The sequence below is a fragment of the Haliaeetus albicilla genome, chromosome 14, assembly GCF_947461875.1.
Source record: "Haliaeetus albicilla chromosome 14, bHalAlb1.1, whole genome shotgun sequence".
In the NCBI taxonomy this organism is placed as follows: domain Eukaryota; kingdom Metazoa; phylum Chordata; class Aves; order Accipitriformes; family Accipitridae; genus Haliaeetus; species Haliaeetus albicilla.
In genome coordinates, this window is record NC_091496.1 from 4,258,826 (window position 1) to 4,278,145 (window position 19,320).

The 19,320-nt window shown below is 46.6% G+C and overlaps 1 protein-coding gene across 2 annotated transcripts; it reads left to right on the top strand.

The window, feature by feature from the left end:
- Positions 1 to 8,347: 8,347 nt before the first annotated feature.
- Positions 8,348 to 15,951, top strand: LOC104315768 (endonuclease domain-containing 1 protein). Of its 2 annotated transcripts, none has more exons than XM_069801548.1 (3): positions 8,348 to 8,579; positions 11,768 to 12,088; positions 14,312 to 15,951. In XM_069801548.1, the coding sequence occupies exons 2-3, from the start codon at positions 11,804 to 11,806 to the stop codon at positions 14,855 to 14,857; spliced, it is 831 nt and encodes a 276-aa protein (XP_069657649.1). In that variant the 5' UTR covers positions 8,348 to 8,579; positions 11,768 to 11,803; the 3' UTR covers positions 14,858 to 15,951. The 2 variants fall into 2 exon arrangements, with proteins under 2 accessions (XP_069657649.1, XP_009914190.2); XM_009915888.2 differs by lacking the exon at positions 8,348 to 8,579 and adding an exon at positions 9,738 to 10,080.
- Positions 15,952 to 19,320: the final 3,369 nt, after the last annotated feature.

Here is a 19,320-nt window from a genome sequence, read left to right on the forward strand (position 1 = left end):
CACCGTATCTTGTTGACATACTCCTGGAAATACCCATTTCAAATTTCCCCACTTGCTTATTATGGACACGGGTGTATTTTTATAGTAAACTTGTTCTCCACATGCTTATAGTGAAAACGAGCATTGAATTCTGCATCCATAGCATCGGAACTCAGGATTTTCTCACGCATCCTATTGGCAATGGCCATGTTCCACAAAGTGGTATCTCCAGCAGAAAACCAAGCCACAAAGGTGTCACTGGTGCTCTTGGGTTGTGCTCAGCCCTCTGAGGTCCTCTATTTGGGCTGAAAGGGGAGTGTTACAGGGTGAGGCTGCATCACAGGGGGAAGAGTCAGCCTAGAGCAGGCATAAGCTGACTTTTGACTTGCTCCATTGCATCCATGAGCTAGCTCTTGGTCTAGAAGGAGCTGTGACTCAGAGCAAGTCACCTGTACAAAGAGCTTTTCACTTCACTTCTCAAGCACCCCAAATTTGCATCTAGCCCATAGGTAGTTTAGCATGAGCTCATCTTCACACTAGGTGATTTTCTGGTGCTAACAGCTATTTTGGGCTTGAGGAACCTGCAGAGAACTACTCTAAACTCAGCCAACCCTGCCAAGAAGTAAGAAAAAAATATCTCTGGTCCTCACCCTCTGTTGGCTTCTCCAACTACATCAAATGACTACATCTAAGAACATTAAGACCGAATTGCATGAAGTGCATCCTTCCCTCCTATTCCTTGCTACACTGATTATTTTTCTGTTGTGCTCTCAAGAGACCATCCTGCCACACAGGAAAGGTGCTGTGAGTGCAGCAGGTCCTCCCAGAGGGTTACGAAACTCCCCTGAAATTCCTTCTGGATTGACATGCCAGGGTCATGAGAACGAATGAGGAGGGACTGTTTGCATCCAAGGTCTGTCCATAAGGAAAGGCCTTTGGGAAAGGATAGCTTTTGCATTTTTGTGTTATGCTTTGGCTAAGTAAATATATAAAATAAACATCATATATATAGAGATAGCAACATAAAGTGGGACTCATCTCATGTAATCTTAGAGGTGTAAATCAGAGCTTGTCACCCTGGGATCCCTTACAGTCATCAGAGAGAAATAAGCACTTTTATGGTATAATTCACTTCATCTGCCTGGTGTGAACTGTGCCCTGAAAATGTGTATTCATCTTTTATTGATTCTAAGGAGAGTGCTGAGAACTACCTCTTCAACAGGGCAAATCCTGCTTAGCTATCACCACAGCTCCAGAAGCAAATCTGGGCGTCTGAGTCATTCTCATGGGTTGAGCTAGGAGGGGGTTGTTGAAATTGTTTGTCTGTGTTAGTCTGGCTTCAAGGGCCAGTTTCTGGTGAATACAGCTTAATTGGAAATGTTCCTGGCCATGATTTGTGTCCTGGCTACCTTCTTCACCCACGCATCGGTGATGCAGCAGCAGGCGTCTGTGTCTGAGTGCTGTTTCCCTGTTCCCACTGGTCCTCAGCTTATATTCCAGATGCAAATTTTAAGTAGCAGGTAGCAGAGAGCAGATTTTCTTGATTTCAGATTTAGTCACAGTCTTTAACATACACATCCTTGAAATGCACTTGGAAAACATTAACATCTTATGTCTCAGGCACTCAAAATGCAAAGAGTTTCACGCTGACCTCCCACCCTGTGCACTCAACTTAAGTGGTTGGCTCATGCTCCTTGTCCACTCTAAGAAAAACCATCGCCCTGCAGTTGGGAAGCGCAGGCTGTTTGCTCATGCTCTCTTAAACATGGATCCTAACTTAAACTTAGTAAGTTTGTTGAATGATCCTAAGATCAACTTAAGTGGCATTTTAACACTTAATACCCAGTGGTGTTATCTCCTTCCCAAAAGCTAAGTGTTATGTCTGAATCCTTTTATCGCAAAGATGTTCAGGAATCAATGAGCATGAGCACTAAGCTCAAGATTTATGAAAGAAGGACCTGTTTACTTAGAAGTCTGGATTTTTCAGTAATGGCAAGAAAGTCACAAAAATACAAAATGACAAAACACATAGTTAAGATTATACTTAGCAGGAATAAGGTGTCTCCTGGCAGCTTCAGCATCACCGAGGGCTTTCTCTTAAATCACAAGTTCCTGTCTCCTAACAGAAGATGGTGCCTGTATATCGGCAGGATCTGCCACCCTCCTGCGATCCAGCATTATCACCCCTCTTCTGGCCAGACGGAGTGAGCACTGAACGACATCTTCAGAGGTGAAGTGAAGATCAGGGTTGCCCACCGTGGACAGCTGGCTCTTCCTGCCGTGCCACATCCATGGGCTTCAGGGGACGTCAAATCTGGCAGAGACAACCCAAGGCACGACCCCTGGGCAAAGGGGCTGCTCTTCCTAATTAGCGATGAGGCTTTGCTTCTGGCATTTGGTCTGACAAATTTCCGCTCACAATCAACAACCTGATTTCCATATAGAGTGAGCCACCAGCCTAACTGGAAATCTTCATGTTGACGTAACTGCTAATTACCCTCAGCATAATTAATGTGCAGTAACACAGCCTGTGTTTATTGCAGAGAGGGCCAACCTGGGGCTCCCGAGTGGTTGAAGTGCAGTTCTCACGGTGGGGTGATTTTTGCATGGCTAGCAGAAGAACTGTTGGATATCATCAGTCTCTCCTTGCGGGGGCAGATGAGCTGATGGGGTCTCATCTGGTTGGTGTCTATCTCCCAGAGGAGTCTGAACCAGGAATCTGGAAACGTGCCCTCCTCTTGGCTCTCTGAGGTACGTGGTGTGTTTTTTGTGGCTTTGGGCTGTAGAAAGACTTTAATGTACAACTCTCAGGACTGGGGAATTTGGCCATCTGCTGCCTTGTTGTAATTTTCTAGAAAATATCTGAGTGTGTCGGGGCAGGGAAGGGCAGTGGGGGGAGGAGATGGGAGGTGCATCTACCATAGGGTCATAGAAATGTTGGTTGGCAACATCAGCTGGAGGACTCTAATTCAGCGTCCTGCTTGAAGTGGAAGCACTGTCAGCTCTAGACTGGCTTAGCCGTGGTTTTATCCAGCTAAGCCTTGAGTCACCTTCACAATTCATCATTTGTCATTTCCCATCAACCTGTCCAGCACTGTACTACCCACCTAGAGACATTTTTTTTATCCTGCTGTGCAACCTACACCTCCCAAGCCACAGTCTGTGGCTACTGCCCTTTGTTTTAGTGTCTGGCTTTACCACAATGAGCTTGGCTTTGTTGTCTTTGCCCTTCCAAGTAGCTGTAGGCAGCTATTGGGCTGCCCTTCAGCCTCCCATTTGCCAGACTCAACAAGCCTGAATCCCTCAACCTATTTTCCGAAGACGTGTGCTCCATGCCTCAGACCACCTTGGTAGCATATCTCAGAGCAGCTTCAAACCAGCCAAGTCACAACAGAATTTGGGAGTCCACATGCATGGTGAAATCCTGGTCCTAATATACAAATGTCTTCCAGGAAGAGAAATCAAAGGAGGCTTAATAAATAGGTTGTATTAATAAGTAAAGGTATTTCATCCTCTTAAAAATATGTCTGTATGAAACCACGCCATGAACTAGTTTCAGTACAGACTGCTTTGGGTGCAGCAGTGAAGCCACCATGCTGCTAAGTTGAATGAGGGAGCCCTTTGAGGGAGAAGCAAACTGGAGAAATGGAAGAAGGGGGTCTCATGAGCCCTAGAAAATGTAAAAGGACAGATCCCAGATCTGTCTAGACCACCCCTTTGGTGCTAATCTTTCATGACCCAGGCCATGTGAGGAGGCATCACTAGGAAGATCTAGTCAGGAGTGATCCGAGTGTGCGTGGTCCCTCCTTTTCCTCTCGCGAACATACACCTCCTCCATCCCTGACCACCCAGCCCCGACCTCGCTGCCAGGATTTCCCCACCGATTCAACACTTGCCTTTTTTAGTGCAGCACCATAAAATCAGCAAGAAGCCAGCCCTCCCCACCCTGAGTCATGGGGGTGAGTTTCTTGAACTTTGAGCAAACAATTTTTTTTCTGTGGGGAAACCCATCTGTCTGACATAACCTAGACTGCATCTGCAACCACTCCTAGTCCACAGAAGGTGTTAAGACGCAGAAGTTTTCTGCTGATTTTCATACCACAGTGCAAGAACCGACCTTCTTCCTGGGTACGTGGGAAAGAGCTGCTTTGAAACCTGGAGACGTGACCCCAGTGATGGTGTGACTTGGCCTGCTATGCTTTTCCAGATATACCCCAAAACCAGAGTCAGCAAGACAGGGGGGTGGATTTATTGTGCGAGGCTTTTAAGTATCTGAAAGTCAGACATCTATGACTGCGCTATCAGCTTTGACTGCCTTTATACTCGACACAGAAATAAACACTTTAATTTGAACTATTTTACAGTTTTACATTTTACATTTGCTTAATTTGGGCTAACACGAACTCATCTCTGGAAACACCTTTTTCTCTCCACTGACTATAAAGGGCAGGTTTGGAAATCTCTTTTTCAAATGCCCGAGTTAGGATGAATGAATCCCATATAGAGAGATTTGGGGGATGGGCATCTCTTACTATTTCTTCCTTTATAATATTTTTATATAAGATTATTTTAAGATTTCCGTGTGTCACAGGTACAAAACAGCACTCTTATTTTCCTTCTACATCAACATTACATCACTGCTCTTGCTGTCCACATTTTATCTCTGCTCCCAGGCAAATAGCCTGCTTTTTCCTTGCTGCCATCTCTTCATCCATCAACACCCAACCCACAGAAGTACTGGCGAGCATCTGTGATGAGGGGTTTCGGTTATTGCCTAATCCTCCCCAGCGGACTCCGTGCTGCTGCATGAGAATCAGAAAGTGAAAATAACGGACTGATTTTTGGTCTCCAAAGCTGAACAAAACTGAAAGAGTGAAAGTAACCACAGGCAACCCGACAGCTCTCGGCTGGTGAGTATTTGTAGCAGGGTGATGCTTCATCAGTGACAAGAGGAGACCCTACTGTCACCTGAGCGTTACCTGCTCTGCATGCACAGGGACCGTGGCACTCAGTTAATATAGCTAAGTTACCCAAATCACATGCCGGCTTTTTCAGCTGAACTGTAATATATTAATACCACTGCTTGTTCCTTATGGGGAAAGGATGGATTGAACACATTTGTCTCCAAAATGCAAGGGCTGCCATAAGTCAGCATTTAGCATGTTGCATAGAATAGCTCAAGGTAAATAGTTTAAAACTAATAATATGTACCCATTGTCCTTGGAGGGATTAGGCAATCTAGTAAATCTTTTACATCCTTACCTTTTTCCTGAATTTTCTCCATAAATGTGATACTTTTTACATGGCCGTGGACAAGGGTTGCGTTGTTTGCATGGGAGATGGGACGTGTTCCTTAATGGAGAACTGCACGGCAGAGCTGCTTTGAGACCATTTCTGGGACACTGGGGAGGGACAGAAGAAGCAGCTGCTGCCTCTGCTGGGCACCTCAAATCTTTAGTCTGGTCTGGGACAGTTTTTCAACCCTCATTTGAAACTGACACTCGTTCAAACACCTGGCAAGTGTGAACATACCTGGCGTGGCAGTCAGGTGAGATGTTCTTGTCTCAGCATCCTGGTTGTTGCAAAAGAGTGCGCTGGCCCTGGGGTGTCTGCTCCCCCAGTCTGCCCTCACTCACATTAGTAAGTACCTCCCCAAAACAGAGGTGACACACAGGTCAATGAAGGTCGCACATCCAGCATCCGGACGTCTTCAGTTCCTGTCTGTGGCCATAGGATACCAGGATCTTTGCTGCCCTCTAAGGAGAACAGTCCCAAACAGCATACATCTCCTCGATTCACATGTCCAAGCGACGTTTCTCTTCCCTACATTCTGTTTTCTCATGCCCATTTGGCTTCTGCTGCTTTGATTTACTCCTTCCTGAAGACCTGACCTGCTCAACCTGCTTAGCATCTTTTTACCTATTCATTTTCTTCTTCCATGAGGACAGAAGAATCAAGAGAAGGCTTTTGTGGCACCTCTTTTTCTGCAGTGGAAATAGTGCCCTCCTCTGACACCGCTGGTTCAAAATGCCCTTTGTCCTGCACTGCAGTCACAAGAGGTATTTGCATTTCCCTGCATTTGGACAGTTACCTTATCGCTTGCCCTGCTTTGAGCAGGAGGTTGGACTGCTCTCTTTAGCATCTGAGAGAAAGAAAACTACAGTAGATATCAGGAGAAATCTTCATGGAGAAGACAGATCTGAACATCGATACACTTTCCCTAGAAAAGTGCTGCAAGTCCTGTTTCTTTTCAACCATGACATGGAAAAATTATTGGAAGTACTTCATCTATGAATCTCTGGGCTCCCAACTGGGAGAAAGCTAGAGGATCCAATAGGATTTTTCCATCTCTGACTTTACAAGTTGAAGAAATGGAGGTTTATCTTACAGGACAGACCACATGGGAGCTGGCCTGCAGGAGAGCTCATCCAACTTCACTGACATCACCTCTCCATCCAGAAAGTGCACAGCTCTGGACAACACGTAGGCACTGCCTACACTGACATGAAAGGCAGAATAGTGCCAATTATTAAGCATTAGAGCATAATCTTTATAAAAAATCAGTGAAATGCAAAAGCACGACCTCATAGGCCTCAGGAGTAGGATGAGACATTCGTGGCTTCTTCTGGTTATTTCTGGTTGTAACAATCAACTCGTTGTTACAGTATTCTTGGACTGTTATCTAGATTTTAGATATAGTACATTTTTTTGATACCTTCAGGAAAGTTTGCCCAGATTAATTAAAACTGTGGCCAAGTGGAAAAGTTTGGTTTCATTCCCACTGCTCATTTGCTCACAACTAAACTGGACACATTTTCTTCCACTTCCAAAAGAAGAGTGCCCACATAAGGTTTTTAAACAGTTTCTCTGGTCCACTGTAGGAGTTAACCCAGGTTAGCTTTCGTTGATGCCAGTTACATGGAAAAAGTGTTTGTTATCCAAGACTTGCTGCAAATTGCTCTGCGTGGGATTTCACCATCAGGCCTTTTGACCACTTGCACTATGTTTCCATTGCATTTTTGATATCACAGCTAGGTATTGATTGTATTACCTAAGCTGGTATCTGCTTTGGCTGCTTATTCTTTCACTGTGGTTATTTCAAGTCCTTTTTGAAGAAAGCAGCAGCTCAGTGTTGACTGCCTGTCCTTTTCCTTTCTCTGTATATAATGACTTTTTGTGAGTGGCAGCACTCCAACCATGACCTGATACTTTACTGTGTTAGAAGCAGAGGACCAACAAGGATTACCTGGACATCAAGTTCAGCACCTTGCTATTCTTCTTCAGAAATGTCCGTCAAATGCTGTTTTAAGGTAGAGTCGCAGAATCCCTTTGCTCCAATACCTTGAGACATGCTTTCAATGGCCGAGCTCTTGCACTGACAAAATGTGGCAGGATCAGACCTAGAGGGCAAGGGCAGAGCTCAGGGAGTGAAATCCAGTGCGAGAAACTGCTTCCCATTGATGCTTTTACTGGGCTACAGGAGGGAGCATTTGCCAGATCAGGGAAACTGAACCCCTGGGGTTCAGAGATATGTAGGGTAAGACATGCAGCGTGTGGCCCGGGGACTAGGCATCTGTATAAAAATGAAAAATTCTAGATAAAATAGTGATATGCTCCCTGCAGCTTTTAATCAACATTTGTACAAAATATTGCCAAACCCCTTTAAACTCAGCTCCAATGTGCGGCTCAGGACAAGGGACCCTTCTTAGAGTGCCTGACTTTTGTCATACCAATTTCTGATGATTCTTGGTCATAATCATTAACAATCTTTAGTCCCATTTCCACCCCACTAATAATGTAGGAAAACAGCATCTTTCTTCCAGCTGTCCTTAGCGAGACCATAGGAACCAACCCTTCTCATTCCCTCTGAGGTCAAGAGAGCGCAGCCTACCAAACCTTGATCTCAGTATCTATCCCCCAAAATCCCTTTTATCTATTCCTAAGGGGAGAAACCCTGTCTTCACCAAGCCTCCTTTCCGAGTGGATTGGGATCCTGTGTGAACACTGGCTCAGCAGTGGCTGTACAGCAGCAAGCAGAGACCAAGGTGTGCCCCCAGGATCTGTAGGATGGCATTAATAAGTGCTGTTACAAAGCCTTTGCAATCAGGCAAGGGAAAATACATAGCCTGACCATATTATATTCTGAGGGGCTGCAGAAGAGCAGACGATGAACATCTGTGTGTACTCAGAGACAGGCCAGTCGGTCTAATGCCACCAGAGACAGTCTGCAGGGAACAGAAGAGCGTGTAGGCGCTGCAGCAGCAGTGGCAGTGCCCCATGGAATGAGGAAATGGAAATCACCAGACCCAGTTATCTGCTTCTGACATGTGATGCTGCAAGTCAGCAAACTTGGGAGAAAACCAGAGGAAATAAGAGAAAATAGAAATTGTCACCCCGTTTCTGGGCAGGCATGAACAAATCTGCCCTGAGTAACAATGGAAATCCTCTCTTTTCTGTGAGTTTCCCTTTTTATGAAAAGGGGCACATATATATGACCGGGTATATATTGCAGTGGGACTCTGGAGGGGTCAGACAACTGTTTCTCCAGAGAGAAGAGTGAAGCAACGGTTCAGCTGCTTGTTCTGAGACTCTGCTTCAAGGTAAGCTCTCACCAGTGACTGCAATATTTAAAGTGTTTCCTTAGCTTCGGAATAAATACATCAGACAAAGGGTGGGCTGCAGTTGCTGAGCTCTAGCATACCCCGCCAAGGAGAAAAATGAGAGTTTATGCATGCACTGTATTTTGCAGCTATTTAACATTTTATGTTAAGGAGGGCAAGGACAGAAGGAATGACTTAGAAAAGAAATTCAAACATAGAACAGTAAAGATCTGGAGAATACGAGAGAGACACTTAGAGGCAGAAGAGACTGGAAGAAGCTTGGAAATTGTCACTACACGAACTAATCCCTGGTCTTTGGAAAAAAAAAAAAAAATCAGGTGGGCTCCAGGACAAAATTCACTTCTGGTGATGCTGAGATCAAAACCTCAAAGAAGGAATGCTATTCCCAAAGGGAATAAACTACCCCACTATGAACTGGCACTCCCAGAAACTGGTCCACCAGATCCCACTAGATCTGAAGCCCTCAGCAGCTCTGGCAATGTGTCATCCCATCTGGAAAAGTCACCAAAACCTGGTGGGACACTCTGAAGTGGTGGCAGTGTTCCTGCTGCCCCAGCCAAATGTTGAACCTGGCCAAAGATGCTTCGGGGAAATGATCAGCATGGGAAGCCTTGGGAATGGATGCACAAGGAGATGCCTGATGTTGAACTGAGATGTCCGATTGTAGGAAAACAGATCCTGTCTTGGTTTTTTTAATTATTCATCTTGATGTTTGCAGTATCTCCTGCACGTCTTGGTCATCTCTTTGAGGATGGATTATTGCCTGGGCTCCAGCAAGGTCTTGGTTAGCTAAGAGCAAACAGCAGGCATTGGGTTGTATCTGAATGCCCCTGCCTGCAGCACAGGAGTCTGACAAAGTTGTACAAGATGCCTTGAAGTTGCTGGGTGCAGACTCCCCTCCTGATTTGAGGGTGGCTAATGCAGCCGGCCACTCCTTTACACCTGATCTGGCAACATCACTTATCATATGAATTACTGCCAGTTGATTACAGCATGCACCAAGCAGATGGAGTTGGGTTTGTACCCTCTTTCATGTGCAAGGTTGGGAAAGGGTAGATTCAAGGTCTTATTTTGGCCCACTGACAGAGTTTGGCTCACAGCTGTAGGAAAGACTTGCTTCAAGGTTATCAGAAATGCTATAAAACACCTTGCATAATTAAGTTTCAGTTGCCAAGTCACCTGGAAAATTCACAGCAAACTGTTGAATGGGAGGGGGGAGCTTATTGAGTACCATAACCCACCCATGACCTTGCAAAAAACCTCTGGAAAAACACAGGTCCTGGCTCCACCCCAGACAAACTTACTCTAAACCCTGTTTGAGAAATCTAACAACTCTGCCTTCCTGCAGATTATATATAAACCACCCTAAGGTCACAGCCAGTTTCAGACTGTAGTAGAGGCATCTGAAAGTCCTCTACCACTTTGGGGCTGCGAGCAGAGTCCTGTGAATAAAAATATTTATGTGCCGCTCTTTCACACGGTAGGTTGGTTTCTATATATCTGATATTAAGTTAGTTAGATATATTTTAAGCTCGTGGAGGGGGTGGTGCGAAAGGACTTTTCAGTAGCTTTTCTGCCTGGGCTGGGGCAGATACGGTCATGCTCTGCAGGGTACTGTAATAAGCCACTTCTTGTGGTTCGCTTTTCTCAGTTTTCAGCTTACTGGTCAACATGTTCCTGATCCAGTGCTAGTAAAGAGATAAAGGACCAGATATCTTGGGTCAGAGCAAGGGTATATTTAGCTCAATAACCTGGATCCAATGGAAATTAATAGATGAGGGTCAGGGAAAAGAATAAGGAAAGAGCAAATGTGCAAGGTGACTTTTCAAGCCTTCAGTAGCCCTCAGCTGAGACACTTCCCCAGCCAAAGGTGAGCTTTGTGTTTTAGAGGCCATGGCAGCTTTCTCTCCCATGAATCCTTTTAGCTGCTTGTCCTTCCTGCCTTATTTAAAATGATGATTATTTTAAAACCACTCTGTCGAATGTCTAGCAACGAAAATGGAAATATCACTGCTATCTCAAAGCCTGTGGTGCATCTGAAAGAAGGTAAAGCACCCTGCATTGCTGCCAGCATCACAGGGAATTTTTCAGCAGTTTTCTCCAAAAAGAGCTGACTGCTGAAAATCATGTCAACACCTGAGAAAGACAAAACAGGACCTATTTCTGTTCAAGAAATAGAAAATCCTGCACCAGCGCCTTTTACTGTACAGGAAAAACAATCAGCAAAGCTAAAGATGTGGACCAGCAGGAATCCTGTGCAACTGTGGGAAGAGATGCCCCTCAATATCTGCATTGCTAGAGCAGCAGCCAGGGTGCCAATGAGATAGAGGCGTTATCCCTCGTGCTTGCTGCTACCATCTCCTCGGCCCCTTCTCGTCTGTAAGTTCACTGTCTGGGGTTGGACAACCTGAAAATGCAAGCTGAGCAGCAGGACACACATTTCCCAATGTCAGCCGAGAGCCAGGACCCCAAGCTGGACCACTTTGGGTTAAAGATCTGACCTAACTTTACGAGAGATTGATCCTGCTGTGAGCACAGAGGAGTTACAGAAGAGCTGCATATCTCTGTGAACTTGGATGGGGCCAGAGACATGTAGGAAGCGCAGTATCACTGTTAATTCCCTTCCAAATCCCCTGCAAGACTAAAGCCCAGCTCAGCATTGTAGGTGGCTGAGCAGAGTATGTGACCAGCTGCAGGTCCTCTGCTGTGGGAAGGTCCTCAGAGCAGAAAGGAGCAAGATGGTATTCTGAAACAGGGGCTTCCAGCCCCTGGCTTGCTTCAGGCTTTTTTCTCCAGTGCCAACACAAAAGCTGAGCTCTTGGCCAACACGGGTATTTTGGAAAAGGTGGCCTTGTCCCAACACAACACCGTGCCTCAGTTCCAAGAAAGCTTCGCTGTGTGAGCTGATTAGATGTGGGGTGGGTTTGGATCCCTCCTTGGACGGGTTAAATTCTCCCACTGCTGCCTCCTCTAGGCACCTAAAACCTGTTTTAGGTTTCACCCTTATTCCCCTGTTGATTTTTCCATCTCCAGCAGTACAGAAGTTGCCCCTCCTTGGTCTCTCATAGTCCCCTCCTCCGCCAGCCATGTCCCACAAGCACAAAAATGACTCCAGGCTGTGGTGAGCTTTTCTCCAAGTTGAGTATACCTCTGCCTTTGCCCTCCAGGTGAACAAGAGCCCTTCGCTCGAAATCCTTCCCGCGATGCTGTTGCTGCTGCTGCTGCAGGTCTTGGCGAGCTGCCTCTGGCTGGCAGGCAGCGAGGTGGTGACATCCTTTGAAAGTTCATGCCCTCAGTTTTTCTTCCGGGAAACCCCCCCAAATGAAGCCCTGCAGCCCGAGAACCCAGCCTGGATCTGCCAGAATTACAAGAACCAGTATTATTTTGCCACCTTGTATGACAGGAACAGGCGTATTCCTGTATACTCTGCTTACCTCTACCAGCCTGGACCTGGCACGAGACCTAAAACATGGCTGGTTGAACCCCAGGTGAGTGTCCTCTCTTACAGCACGTCACCCTCTAGTCATTAAAAGATGAACTGCAGCATTTAACCAAATATTTCTTTCTTCTCCCACCCCCACACACATGCAAATGGACCCACTGGATGGGATTCATCTCATCTAACTTCAAACACCTTCACCACACGATTCCTCTGATGCGTCTGAGACATCAGCAGGAGGGTGAGATGAGTCATATCCTGAAAGTGCCCATTTTTCCTCATTGACCTTACAGGAACATTAAGTCAAATTATATTACATTACATTGCATTAATTTACTTTAAATTAAGTCACATGCCCCCCCTCCCTGTCCCATGCTGTGGTGGGGGAACAAACAATGGGGAAAAGACGTCCAACAGCAGCTAAATTTGAGGGACCGACTGTGCCGGGCCCTGAGCTCCACTTCGCCCTGAGCTGTTTTGCATTCCTGGCATAGCTTATTTGCTCCCAGTTAAGAGTCAATTTGGCTTTGTAAGCGGTGTGAGAGAAGTGCGGAGAAAGTCAAGAATTGGGTGGGATGACACAGTGAAAAATTCTAGGCAGAGGCACTCCGAGATGAGAGAGTTAGGTTAACACTGGGTGAATTTATTGAGTGTTCAGACAGTGAAAAGTGAGTTGGATCAGTACCAGTCAGAAGTGCATGATCTCCATCCACCTGCAGTTGCCCCTTACCACCATTGCCTCAGGGTTCAGAAGGACCCACCAGACACACAGATCTCTGCAAACTACAGAGCCCTCCCAAACATCCTTCTGACAAACTTCAGACCTTCGGTAAAAAAGACCAAGCAAATTATGGAACAGAAGAAGAGGAAATTCAGGTCATTGCTGGGGGCACAGTAGCAGTAGGGAATTTAGGTGAAAATGAGCCACAGAAGAAAGCCATATGCCCTGTTCCAGAGGACGGCTAAATATGTTTCCGTAAATATGAACAGAAAGGTGTTATAGTTATGAAAGAAAGCATTCACACTTGTTACTCATAGGAACTCAAGCAATTAATCTGGTGTTGCACCACTGCAGCCTCCACATTTAGAGAGGATAAAAACTTTTCTCTTTTCCTCTGGGACCATAGCCCCAGGCCATCTGTAAAATCTGTGATTTTGTTAACTTTCTTCAGATGTCTTTTTGCAGTATTTAGGTTCCCCTGGTCTCTTGGGGGATGATGAGCTCCTTTAAGAGGCTGATCATTTCTAACTTACGTTCAGTGATGCTGCAGAAGGAACACATCTGTGCTCCCTGGCACAGATCAGCTCTGAGATGTATTATTAGGACTGCAGTAGCAGATCCCACTTGGATTGAGGTATTTTTGCTTACTGAGCAAAAAGCTTCACCTTCGCAACGAACTATAGCCCTCCCAGGGAAACCTCACCTCTAGGACTGGTTTCCCAACACATCTGCCTGCGTATGGGATTAGAGAAGGCAAACACCGGTGTTTCAGGAGTGTGATACACCTGCAGCAGCCACACATACTTCTTCCCAAGTGAGGGGCAAAGCAGGAGAAGAGGAGAAGGGGTTGAGTCCTTCTCATCTTCTCCTGGGAGTCCTGTGGGCTCCACGGCTCTTCTACTCATCCTCTTCCTAACCTGTCCACCTTCAAGGACTCCCTAAGACCTTCAAAGAGGATGTCTGTGTGCTTGTTTTGCCTAAGCTTGTAAAACACTAGGGTGTTGACAGATTGGATTAAAAAAGGCATGAAAACCTTCCATAGAGACTGAGAGAACTCTGGTGGAAATGGGTCTGAAGGGAGCAAAGGCCAGGGCTGATGATGGCGTGATTAGATGGAGGTGATAAAGGTTGGATGTGATTAATGGGAGTGCGAAGAACTGGGGTGAGCCCTGGGCAGATATGGAGAGGGGAGGAAAGGGAACCAGATACGGCAGGGAAGATGTCTTGCCAAAGTCACCTTTCAAACCTGGGAGTGGAAAATGCTCATTGTCTCATGCATCTACCCACACTCCCGCTGCAGGCTGGATTTCAAAGGTCACAAGTCAAATTGAGGGCAGTCAAATTCTGAGCTTTCTTTTTTTTTTTTTTTCCCCCCATCTCTTGTGTTCATCAGGGAGGGGCAGCTTTATGATTTCTTTCTGATTCATGCATTTTCATACACTGAGATGACAAAAAAAAAGGTGCTCAGCACTCAGAGACTTCTGCTTCAGAGAAACCTGCTCCATTTCTCCCATCCCCAACACTAACACCTTTTCCTCTTTACCTATCAAGCTGATGAGTCCAACTTATCCCAAAACTATGGAAAGAGAGTGGACCCTCTTAAATTATTTCAGCGTCAGCTTAGACCAACTCAGCAAGAGCCAGGCTATCCTCAAAGACTATAAGAACCTGACAGGTTTGAACCGTGGCCATTTGAACCCCAGCAGCCACCACCCTGACTCCAGCAGCAGGACGGCTACCTTCACCCTCACCAACATAGTGCCCCAGAACGAGAAACTCAACGGAGGTGCCTGGAAAAACTACGAGCAGCAAACAATGACCAGGAGGACCCAGGGCTGTAACACTACCTACGTGGTCGTGGGTGCCGTGCCTGGGAACAACTACATTGCCAAGGGGAGGGTTAATAAACCCAGCCACATCTGGTCGAGCGCCTGCTGCGAGGTGGACACCCACCGCAGGAAGGCTTGGGCGGTCATTGCCGAGAACGACAAGAACGAGGTCCAGCTCCTCACTCTGGGGGAGCTGGAGGATGTGTTGACCCAGCTCTATGGAAGGGACCAGGTTTCTCTGTTTCACAGAGACTGTCCCCGGGAATAAGCCCCACTTCACATCCCGCGTGTAAAAAGGCTCGGGACCTTTCGCCTTATGTCCTGTGCAGCACCCATCCTGCTTCCTTCTCTAGTGGTTTTCCAGCTCTGTCTCTCAGAGCACCTCCTCCTCCGATAAAAGGGAGAAAGAGGTCAGCAGAGCCTCCAGCTGGTTTCCTCCCCTGCCCACCCTTGGAGGGAGCTCTTAGGAAGAAGTCTAAGGACCGGCAGGCTGGGCTACAGCCCCTGGGCAAGGAAAAAAGATCTTCTCACTGAGACTAGAAGGGCTTTGCCTTTTTTTGCTTTTTGCTTCATGCCCATATAGAGATCATAGTTCCTTCCTCTCCTCGTTAGGTATCACTGATAGTCTGCTGCTGACTTGTCCCTCACCTCCTTAGGAAGGGTGTGGGACAAGGGTGGCTCAGGTTGCCCAGAGAGGTTGTGGAGTCTCCATTGCTGGAGATACTCAAAACCCAACTGGACACAGTCCTGGACAACCTGATCTAGTTGACTCTGCTTGAGCAGGGGTCTGGACTAGAGGATCTTCAGAGGTCCCTCCCAACCTCAACAATTCAGTGATTCTGTGATTCATCCAGGGACAAGGAAAGCAAAGAGCCCAAGGATTGCTGAGTCTGTAAGGTTTATCCTACAAATACATTCTGACCAACAGAGCCAATGACAACAGCAAAGGATAAAGGGAGAGAGGAAGGTGGAAAGAAGAAATACAACTATATAAGCATAGGAAGAACATCCCAGCTCTCTTGAGGTCTGTAAATAAATAAAACAAGGAGAAGGAAGCAAATAACCTACATCTAATCACTAAGCTCCCTAACCCTGTGCTTACGCAGAGTCTGTGTTTATGTAAATTTGCTAGCAGGTTTTTGTTTGCTTGCTTTTGGCACCTGCACCCTGAGAGCAGGAGCTGAGGTACCAGACAATGAGGCTCAGAGATCAGATATACAGCAAGCTTTGACCATTTCTGTGATACACTGGTTGGATAATTTCATTCTCTGCTCTGCTTCTGAACCTTTTCTGCAGATTTATGTATAACTGATTTTATGGAATGCATTCAATGGGTATAAAAGATCAATGTATGCTATATAATTTAGTTCCTGAGTAGTTTACAATAGAAATTATTTTCTTCAGTGCTGGATCATAGGGTCACCTTACATATAAACAGAAGTTGCTTCCCACTGAAATTTCCACTGCTAGTAATGTCTTAGTACCCATAGCATCCTTGCAGGAGGTATGCTGTCCAAATCCAATCTGAAGATGCCATAACACCTACAAAAGCGTCACCGTCAGACTCCAGTTACTTTTCCTATGAGTGTGCATGAACAAAGTGGATCATGGTGCAAATGACTCATACGAACTGTCTCACAGAGATACCAGCTTGAGCCTGAACTTCTCAGCTTGGGAGCTGTTCATCAGCCTACTGGGTCTCATCACTCATGCAGGACAAACCTCTTTGGAGGCTGCACAGAGACATGGGGAGGGCTTCAGGTGCAGAGTCAGACACCTCTATGCAGGCTTCTCTGTGGGTGCTGAGTGCCTGAGCTCTGATTGCAGCCAGCAGAGATCCAGGTGTGGCTCAGCTGCATAAGTAGAGGCATCCCGGGCCACTCGAGATGCCCTGATGTCTGCAAGACATCCAGTGGGGCTGGCTGATCTGCTGTAGGATCCTGGGGGACACCCGCACCCATCTGGGCCAGCAGCCAGAGGCCAGACCAGTTCTCCAAGGGCATCTCCAGTGTCTCTGGACACCTGAGCATAGGCAACCAGCTCCCACCGCAGACTTCTGCTCCTGTCATCTCCAGCTGCCGTGGTGAGAGCAGCAATAGCTGCTTGTGCCAGCTGTGTTGCTCAGTGTGGTGGGAGAATATTTTGCTTTGTAGGAGGACGAGGTAGGAACATCACTCACATCCCCCTTTTGCTGGGTAGCCCCTGCAGTCCCAGGTCCCCTGCCCCAATGGATTTTTGCTCCTTCGTCCAAACGCTGACACAGACCACTGATGGGGTGAAACCATCAGTGCTATTGCAGGTTGAGGGACCTCTGCAGACACCTCTGGTGTTGCTCATGGGGCTTCCCTCTGACTCGCTCACCCACCTCCTCATGCCTGCTGGGGCTTGAAACCACACTCATCCTCACCACTGCCCATCCCGTGCCCCACCGCCCCCGCTTTCCAGCCTCTGCTGGAATCCCCTGCTCCTCAACCACCCCTGTGAGTCACCCCTCCATCAGCTCCCCGCGCTCTCCCCAGGACCTTTTCCCCTGGCAGTACCCAGAAATGCTCTCCCTTCCACAGCATGCATGTAAAACACCTAGGAAGCCAAAAAAATTAAATGAATCAGCTTGGGGGCTGCCTTCCAGCAGATGCCAAAGGTGCCTCACACAGCACCCTGGCTTGGAGCTGAGCAGAGGGCTGCCCCAGCACTGTGGTCCCCAGCTCCAGGAGCATCCTCTTAGGCAGCTTTCATCTGTGATTTTTCTCTGGTTGCTGCTGACCCAGGCTATGAACGGGGAATTTGGTGAGCCCAGAGCCGGTCCATGCATCATGTGTGTGCCCCCGGTGGGATGGGAAGCTCCTCTGTCCGCTGGGAAGATACACCTGCACTGAGATGGGAAGGTAATTTTGCAGTTTGCTCTGTGTCCGTCCATTTTTGGGGTGAGCCGTGGGCACTAGTGGGTTGCTGGTATTTTAGACACAAAGGAAAAATTATTTTGCCCAGGAGCTGTGAGGGGATGCTGGGAGCTCAACCTCGTTAGCCCTATTGCTCATTGCGTCGCTCGCTGGGGTTGTTTGAATGGGCACGCAGCTTGCAGAGGGCCCTGCCGCTGTCTAAGCTCACTTCACTGCAAAGGGCTGGATGGTGCAGTTTGCTTAGTCCTTTTCCAAAAACGCCAATGGTTCAAACTCCTTGGACTGAACATGTTGTCACATCCTGTCCCAAAAAAAGAAGGAAACAAGAAAATCAAGAGAGTGGCATCATTTAGCCTCTGCTTGAGAAAGCAGCTGAGCAAAACTCCTTTGGTGCATCCGGATTTTGAGCAGCTATAACATTTCGCAAGAGTAAATACAATATGCTTATTTGTAAAGCTCTCTGGGTGCGTCTCGGGCTGCCACATGGGGAAGGCAGGCTGGGAGCACCTTGGTGGGGCTTTGCCATCTCCTGGACGAAGGACATGCCATGTCCATCTGCTGGGTCAGGCAGGCAGAGGCTATTTGATCTCCCTGTCATCTCTTTTGTGCAGGCAACAGATGTACTGTGCGTGGTTCTGAGCAAAACACGTGCTGTTTGTGGTACGACCAAGCTGATCTCCTAGCTGGTTGCCCAGGGGGGTGCCCATCTCTTAATCTCACCCTGCAGGGACAGGCTTTTTTCCTGGGAAATGAAGCTCAAAGCCATGAGGGTCCTTCCTGAGTCTCACAGGAGGTCCCACTGGGAATTTCCTGCCTTCAGTTAAACGTGGATCTACAAAAAGGAAAAAAAAGTATCATTTCCATTGACCTAACTGCTTTTTCTTGCTGGGAGCTAGTAGAAGAGAGGAATGTTCAGTTTATTGAAAAACAAGCAACATCTCTATTTTCACATGTTACGCATTGTTGTTGCAAGGTCACCAAATAATCTGGAAAGCCTGGAGACTTGCAAAACAATTCCTCCTCTTCATTCTTCATCCAAATATGTGAAATATTATTGTTGGCCAGTTAAATGGAGGAACAACGAATCACGGATCTTTGCATCTCTACAGCATCTTCTGTCTTGTCTTTCTTGAATCAAAGAGTTAAAATCATAGTCAGCAACTTCTAGAGCAAAATGCAGTGTGGGATAAACAGAAGGGCCCTGAGTATATGAATTAGAGGTTTGAGATAGCAGAAAAGTCTGTTGAGAGCTTATAAAAGGGGAATGGCACCGTGAAAACAACTGGGTCATTGAACATATTTGCATAGAGGTAGTAAATGAGTAGACGAGGAAAAGGAAAAACTTCTGCCAGACCAGCCACAAACTGGGCTTGGAGGAAAGCTTCAGCAGGAATTAAAACAGACATCTTAGATCTGATGTGGGGGAATTAATAAGATTTTAAACTGGGGAAGAGAGGGAATAGGAAAAACACGTGCTGAGTTCATACTGAAAGGCTTTGTGCTGTGTCTGTACTATTTTACATAATTCCCAGGATATTTGCTGGGAATACTTTTTTTTCCACATGCCATAATGATATCAGGGAGATTAATATTTTCAGATCCAAGATGCCAGGTCTCCTGCTATGAACTAATGTTTGTTTTCTAAGCATCACCTTGGCTTCTGTAAAGTACTTATAATGTAAATTTGCACTCTGTTTCTGACAAATTGCACAACCGCATCTCCTTCACCAGTTATGTTACCTGAATCTAATATCTTTCTGAGTAACCTGCTCACATTTTCTTCATTCAGTAAATGAAGACTTGGTTTAACAAATTGCTACATGCGTAAACT